The 7,552-nt window shown below is 37.6% G+C and overlaps 1 protein-coding gene across 1 annotated transcript; it reads left to right on the top strand.

The window, feature by feature from the left end:
• Nucleotides 1–4,909: 4,909 nt before the first annotated feature.
• Nucleotides 4,910–6,635, top strand: LOC144470942 (esterase FE4-like). Its single transcript, XM_078182545.1, has 3 exons — nucleotides 4,910–5,044; nucleotides 6,014–6,128; nucleotides 6,430–6,635. The coding sequence occupies exons 1-3, from the start codon at nucleotides 4,910–4,912 to the stop codon at nucleotides 6,633–6,635; spliced, it is 456 nt and encodes a 151-aa protein (XP_078038671.1).
• Nucleotides 6,636–7,552: the final 917 nt, after the last annotated feature.

Below are 7,552 nucleotides of genomic sequence, written 5' to 3'. Positions count from 1 at the left end.
TTACGAATGACGAGTTATAGGGCCACGGCACACCTTGCGCCAATCCGGACCACTGCGCGCCGCCGCGTTTCAAAAGGCAAACGCGACTGGGATGAGTAATTCATGGCGCAGTGCATGCTTCTTCGCATGCTCACAATTCTGTCGCAACCATAATTAGTCCATCATCGGGCATCTTTGTTCGTTTCTTAACCCTTTGATTGCGTACAATGGCTTTCAGCGACTGCTGGAAATTATCGCAGCGCTCTGTTGACGCCCGAAGGTATTCGCTGGAAAACGTTGCAATTATGGCTATGCTCGTGTCGCATACAGAGCAAGCCATCTTGTTTCACGGTGACCTGCAGTCAAACGATCAAAAGTGCTTTCTTCCCGAATTATGTTAGCGAGAAAATTGGAACGGGTTTCCTGCCTGTTCCGCGCCGGTTTCACCGGTTCGCTTTGGCGAGCCATTTTCGACGAAACTGTTTAACATTCGGTTAATGGCATCGACGTCGAGACATGGTATCGTGGTATCTACTCGCGAAATTACAGCTCTATCATAGGTAACGCGATAGCTCTATACCTGTATCACGGCTGTATCAATCTTCGTAATGCGGCGATGAGATTGATCTTACGCGATGCTTCTAGTTTAGAAGCATTAACCGTTATTGTTCTTTGCGTGATTAGTTGTTGGCGAAATTGGACCCGATTCGAAACATTGCGAAAACATACTGAACGTGATCTTTTGCGATATTAATCGCAGTGTTTAAGTGTGCTTATAATTTGAAGCTTCTTTCAACGTATTCGTTGAGGTACTCTCTCTAGAGACGTTAATCGAATGAAACGTGCGAGAATTTCAGTTAATTCTCAGATACTACGTAACAATAGACGCAATAATGCATAACAATTTCTCCACAGAGTCAAGCTATACAAACTGAATTGTTAAATAGTGAAGATACCCCGAGCAATCTAGCACGTTCAACAAATAGAAGTAATTCCGAAAACGCTGTCGTCTTGTAACACAGGCAAAACTGTTATTCGTGCTCCAATAATTCCGCGTCACGGACAAAGCAAGCCAACTGATAAAAATATTATTTGTACCCCAATAATTCTGAATTCTGAACAATTTGTTCACGCTTTAATTGCTCGTCCAACAACCGCGTTCTCGTAAAATATCCGTAATTTTCTCGACGAGGCCGAAGAAGCAAACTCAAGATCTATTCCAATAAATGATCTTAGCGACCTTCGTGTTAAGATCATTTTTTCCGTGCTCGCGCGAAAATTGGATATTTTTAGCGGACAGAAATTCGCAAGAGCGAAGCGAGTAATAAAATGACGAGGCAGAGCTTAAAGAGAACGAGGAGGGTGTCCTGATAGAAGTCGAGCAACTTGTTCCGTGCAGGCCTGAAACCGAATTTAATCTTCTTTGCAAGTAGGTCGTGAATATTCATGTAAAAACTCATGTTTTCACAGTTCGATCTGCGAAAATAAAAACGCGTCGCGGAACTTCGTCCGCACTGACGGCGCTTTGATAATAATGAAGTTGAAACGACAATTTCGTTCGGTTTTGTCGAAAGTTTCCTCGTGCTTTACAGATTTCAATACCGCAATACCATATTTATTTATGAGTATTCAAATTGTTCGAAAGAACCGCTATAGAAACCAAATAAACGATGTTTAGCTTCGCCTCCGTACACGGGAAAAATATTTTGAGCTGGGTATCCTCGTTGTTTACTACATACCGTTGATATTCTGTTACAATATTGCCACAGTGCTGATTTTTATGCAAAATAAAAATTTCGTGCGTCGCACGCGATAAACAGAAAATGTATAGACATAAATGTTATAATCAAATTGTTCAATTATTCTAGTAGTGTTTTGCACTCTGTTTTGCTTTCTCAACTGCTCGTTTTTATTATATATGCACAAGATCCGCAGTCTAATTTTTACAATTATTCCTCCCATTCTTATTATTACATCTATTATCTAATTTCCATATTAATATTGATCGTTTTACTCTAGCTATTGTTATCCGTTATTACCTATTATCTCGCTATTAAAACATTCTCTGTAACAGAACGTACACGTCATTGAAATAATAAAAAATTATTACTATTACTAGTATTATCATATTTTATGCTTATCCACATAATTACACGTTCCAACCTAAATATTTATAATTGTAATCGAGTGGTAACAGAGGTCGCGTGTACTCGAACGCTAAGATATCAATTAACAATTTCAACGTCAACAGACGCCGACTATTTATATAAGCTAAACGGAGAACAACATTATTCATGAATATGACAAGCGCGCTCCGCTGATGATAAATAAATAGTTGCCGTGCGATGCACCGCTGTTACGTCTTCCACGAATCTTGCTTAATATTCGGTAAAGTCTTTAATTGTTCGGTCCCGCGAATACGGGAACCGCGAGCACGAGTGCGCTGCCTGATATTACTCGGATTGCTCTGAAATGGCGCGATCAAAGCCAAAAGACTGTTTAATCAGTCGCGTTGCCGCCGTACGATGATGAATAGCTTATTTAGCAAGCGTCTCGAGTCAGACACGCGTGTCTCTAACAAAAAGTCTCGCCCAAGTATTCCACCGTGGTTGAAATTCTCACTTCAAACCACATTTATCATTCACGACCAAAATCTGGTTGCAAATAGATATTCTCAGGACAATATTTCGTCCACGAAATGAAGAATTGTCAACCAATGTCGGCCACAAATCAAATGATACGCCGAATATTAAATTGCAACGTGTTCTATATAAAATTATCAATTTATAAACGAAATGGGCCAAAAAGCATTACCGTTGAAAGTCTGGATACACTTAGAGTAAAAAAAAAACATCGATTGTAAACGGTCCATTCTGTTAATAATAGAACAACTAGTGAATTAAATAAGTCAGTTAACTAAGATGATTAATTATATATTAGATTTTTAATGTGTTCTTATCTTTAGTCCGCGGATCTTTACGCAAAATGTTAATTATTACTATTAAATCGCATTTAATTTAATACATCATGTGACCTTACATATAAGTAATCAATTAACGCTTGAAGTTGGCCCGCTTAAAAGAGTTGTAACAATTTCGTATGTTATTGCATTTCGCGGAACTTTTAATTCACTCATCGTTTTGTGGACGAGCGACCCTTTTTCGACTTGCACCATTTCCGCATTCAACGACTCGTATTATGGTCGCCGCCGAGCCGCTGAATGCACATCAAATAAAAGAGGAGGAACTGGAATATCCGTATCACTGTAAAGTGTAAGGACGAGAATAAATATGCCTGAAGCCGGCAAATATTTTCAGTGACCACAGCGCAGGCAAAAAGTTCCATTTGAATTCTTCCGGGACCACAGGAGCTCGACTGTTTAACCGGATTAATTAACCTGTAGGCGGGAAAAATATGAAACCGAGGGGAAAGTGGGTGAAACTAACGCGACGGTGTAAGTAAACGGGATGCTGGCCCGCGTATCAAGGCGCCTCCTACGTGCTCTTCATTAAACGAAATACATCCTAATTTTACGGCAAAGGGAACAGCTCCGACACGCTACTTTATTTGGTCGGCACGATCTTAAATAGTTTGAAATTTATGCTTCCGTCTACTAACATGCATTTCCACGCTGGGCCTCGGGGATTCTCGGCTCTGCAAAATTTACAGGGGAAGTTCCGTGCTTTCGCTATAAAATATTTAATTAGTTGTCTTAACGACTCACCGGCTTCCTCTTATTCCGCCATGCCAAACTTTTGCGGACCACGCCATGAAAATTTCTACGCCGAGCTAAATTCCGCGCTAAGGATCCTCGTTTCATCCCCGACGCCCGCTTAATAAAACAACAACGATAACACTGATACCGGCGCGTGACGTAATGCTCCTTCCGCCGATACTGTTTCAAACGGTTTATTTTTATAAACAGTTTTCCCTCACTCCCTTTCACTCACTCTCTATTTCACTCTTTCCCTCACTCTCTTTCTCTCTTTCTCTCTTCCTCTCTCTCTCTCTCTCTCTCTCTCTCTCTCTCTCTCTCTCCCTCTCCCTCTCTCTCTACTCTATCACGCCAATTAATACCGTTAATCCATGTGCGTTTCGAACACAGCCGAAATGTTTTTCCAATACTCGTATCAATTTCCGGGATACAGGCTTTGGGTGTTAATGCGATAACGGTAAAACTATACACGGGGTTCGAGACAAACACTGTCGCGCTCAAAAATCATGTAATAATTCTCCGATAACCAACCGGTCACGCTCGACATTTCCATGCGAAAAGAACGCGACTTTTCCACCGACACATTGTAACAGTTTAGAGCGTAAACTTATTAAACGTTAGACTCTAGTTTAGAATAAATCATTAATTAAGTATTAATTACTTGATATTCGAATACATTAATGAACGAATAAATTATTGATAATTAACTATTTAATGGACTATCCGCATAGTTTTTCGTTCGAATGAGTTATTCAAACAGAGGTTGCAAGATGGTTGGAATACTAATGCGAATAATTGACAGTTTTCATTTATACTTGAATTTGTAAAAATATATTTATAGGAACAGACATTTGGAGCCTGTTCATGATTTCTTATTCCAATAAAATCGTATTCAAACGTAGTCTGATTCAAATAAAGTATCTTATTCGAATCATCCCTTATCCGATACATGAATCTCTTATCCTTTAGATAAATCTTTATACGTTTGAATATTTATTCGATAGTGTCAAATAGAATCTTCATCCCTGTAATTTTTAAATGTAATCCTAGCCAAGGCCTACAGATATAAAAGTCATAAATTAAATGAAATCTAGAAGATAATAACTCATAACGCAGCTTTAATCTTCGCGATTATACACAATTGCTTCTTATCATTAATCAGGCAAACGACGCTCCAACTATAGAACACCGTTCTCCGAGTTAATAACATTAGTGATGGAGAAGACAATAACTACAATTAAGCGAGGGAAACTACGGGGTGCTCTCCACGACGGTGTCCTGACCACCCCGTACATCGCTTTCCATAAGATACCTCTCGCCGCCCCTCCTATTGCTGAACTTCAATTTAAGGCAATGTTCGCCAAATTCAGTTGTACTTTGAAATTGGAAATCATTGAATTTAATATACTTCTATGAGTCATCGTTTTATTTTTCGTACAATAATAATAGAATTATCATTGTTTTTATTTTAAAAAATGTCTATTATTAGACAGTAATCAGAAGTAAAGTTCTCTGTATAAAACCCACGGATAACCATGGGAACCATAGAAAGTATTATGAAAAAGGGATCTACTTGATAGTGTCTTATTTCTTTTATGTAATGGGCAAATTTTGTCGGCAGTTCGATTTGCGTTATTATACCTTAACCTTTTAGATACGGCAGGATTTTGCGCAAATAAAGTTTTTCGTAACTAAATTACGATTTTCTCTTAATATATATTTTTTCCGGATATCTATATATGAGCCGTCCAGTGCACACATCGATTAACTCCTCTTTTTGAAAAATCTTAAATTTAAGTGTCAAAGCACTTGGTATAGTCATAACTTTTTATATTTATAATAACTTTCCTGAATAATAAAGATTAACACCATTAAACGGCAAATTTTTTTTTTGGCTATTCTTTCTTGTTAATTTTATACATTAAATAATATTAATTTTATACATTAAATTATACGTTAAATGAAAGCTATATCTGTATTTATTCATTCTACATTATATATGTGAATCTATGTTATAACAGGAATTTTAAAAATCAATGTACATCATTTCATCGCGTTTCTCGACTTTTTGTTTTATGGAGTTAGTCGATGTGTGCACTGAACGGTTCATATAGTACTAATAACATATATTCTTTTCTTAATATATTGTATATACACACTTTCACTTCAATTGTTTGCTTTAATAAATAATAAAACAATTGAGTAAAGCACGAGCCATTCGCGAAAGCCACTATAGTGGCGCGTAGTATCTAAAAGGTTAAGATCCCCAACCAGGTTTCTGAAAGTGCCGGCACAGCATGCATACAAGAAACATGGTAGCATTGTATCGTCGGTGACGAGGATTGTCCGTATCTTAACGTTTATACTAATTCACTGAGTGGATGTAAACCAGTCATGGTGTGGTTGCGCTACGGTGCATTGATAGAAGGATCCGGTAGCTACGCAGTCTTCAGGTCTGATAATTTACTTACGTAAGACGTTGTCGTCGGTACACTGAACTACATATTGTGTATTTTCGGTTAGTTTGTAGAATTATTCTCGTAAAATAATTATCGAAAGGTATTCCTGCTTCCTTCTTACAATTAGCATGATTACTTACTAAATCTTTTATTACATTGATATTGAATTTTATAAATTGATGTATAAATATTTTATTTTATTTTATTTTGCAAACTAGCTTAATAACGATTCAACTCAGATTAATAATTGGCGAGAATCGTATTGACATTTCGAAGGGCTCTTGAATTTACAACACAATGTTGCACCTGGCAACCAGGGCGTAAAAGATGTGATTGCTGGTTTAGAATGGATCAAAAACAACATCGCCAATCTTGGAGACGATCCAAACAGTGTCACAGTGGCTAGTGGTAATGTTGGAGCGGCTATGCCTCATTGTTTGACAATATCGTCTCGTGTGAGAGGTGGTACTCTACACTTATAATCGATATAATTAAAAATTATGAAAACAGCGACCGCGAGTGGACTATTAGACTGCGAATTTTACGGAAATTTTACACGAACAATGATAATATTAAAAAAATGTATAGATATCCGTGTCTTATTTTAATTACTAAATTATTAATTATAAATATTTTAATAATTAATTTTTCAATTTTAATTACGCTTCTCAATCGGTTAACTGTTTTCGAAGAGTAACATCGTCGCAAAGTAACAGAATTTTTAAATTCTTCGAATGACTTCACTGTTCTGTATTTCGGTTACACATTTCTGGCGTAAATGCATAAAATCCACAGTCTAATTATAAAACAGAAAAGTCGGATGGATTATGAAACATTATGAAACAACAAAAGCAAAGCTATTTACACGAATTAACTAATCATTTCGAATACATTATGATAAATATTTACGATATATCTCCGATCGTGTGCGCGAGTAATTGATTAATAACGTTCTCTGTTGCATAGCTGCAAGTGGCGGAGGAATTATACAGAACAGTCGGCGTAGCAGCCAGTAGAATCCAATATCCACAGTAGAGGACAGAAAATTTAGGATTCAGCATCGAAAATCTAATATCCTCGGTGCGCAGTCTGTCACTTAAAACCCGGGATCCAAGGTACAATCCGGGATGTAAAGTGTACCGTACCGCTTGGAAGTCGGCCAATAATTTACCAATAACGAGATATTTGTCCTGTGACATTCGAAATTCTGCGGAGAAAAAAGCATGGCCATGTTGTAGCGAGCGTTGACAAGTTTGACAGTATACTCGGCAAAATGTTCCACCTCGAATGCCCGGCGTTTACGCACGTTTATGGCACGCAATGGGTCAAAGTGACGAAGTTGCGTAAAAATTGAACAACTTCCGATAAAAATCAGGTACTGCGAGGATGTTTGTTTTAC

This window comes from Augochlora pura, chromosome 6 (assembly GCF_028453695.1).
Source record: "Augochlora pura isolate Apur16 chromosome 6, APUR_v2.2.1, whole genome shotgun sequence".
NCBI classification, from domain to species: domain Eukaryota; kingdom Metazoa; phylum Arthropoda; class Insecta; order Hymenoptera; family Halictidae; genus Augochlora; species Augochlora pura.
The sequence above is the reverse complement of the archived record's forward strand: the minus strand, read 5'-3'. Positions and strand labels throughout refer to the sequence as shown.

Excerpts from the sequence above, each read along its gene's own strand:
- LOC144470942 (XM_078182545.1), top strand. The coding sequence starts at position 4,910 with ATGGAGAAGACAATAACTACAATTAAGCGAGGGAAACTACGGGGTGCT. Across the intron at positions 5,045-6,013 it reads TTGCTGAACTTCAATTTAAG|CATTGTATCGTCGGTGACGA; the intron begins GCAATGTTCGCC and ends GAAACATGGTAG. Across the intron at positions 6,129-6,429 it reads TGCATTGATAGAAGGATCCG|GGCTCTTGAATTTACAACAC; the intron begins GTAGCTACGCAG and ends GACATTTCGAAG.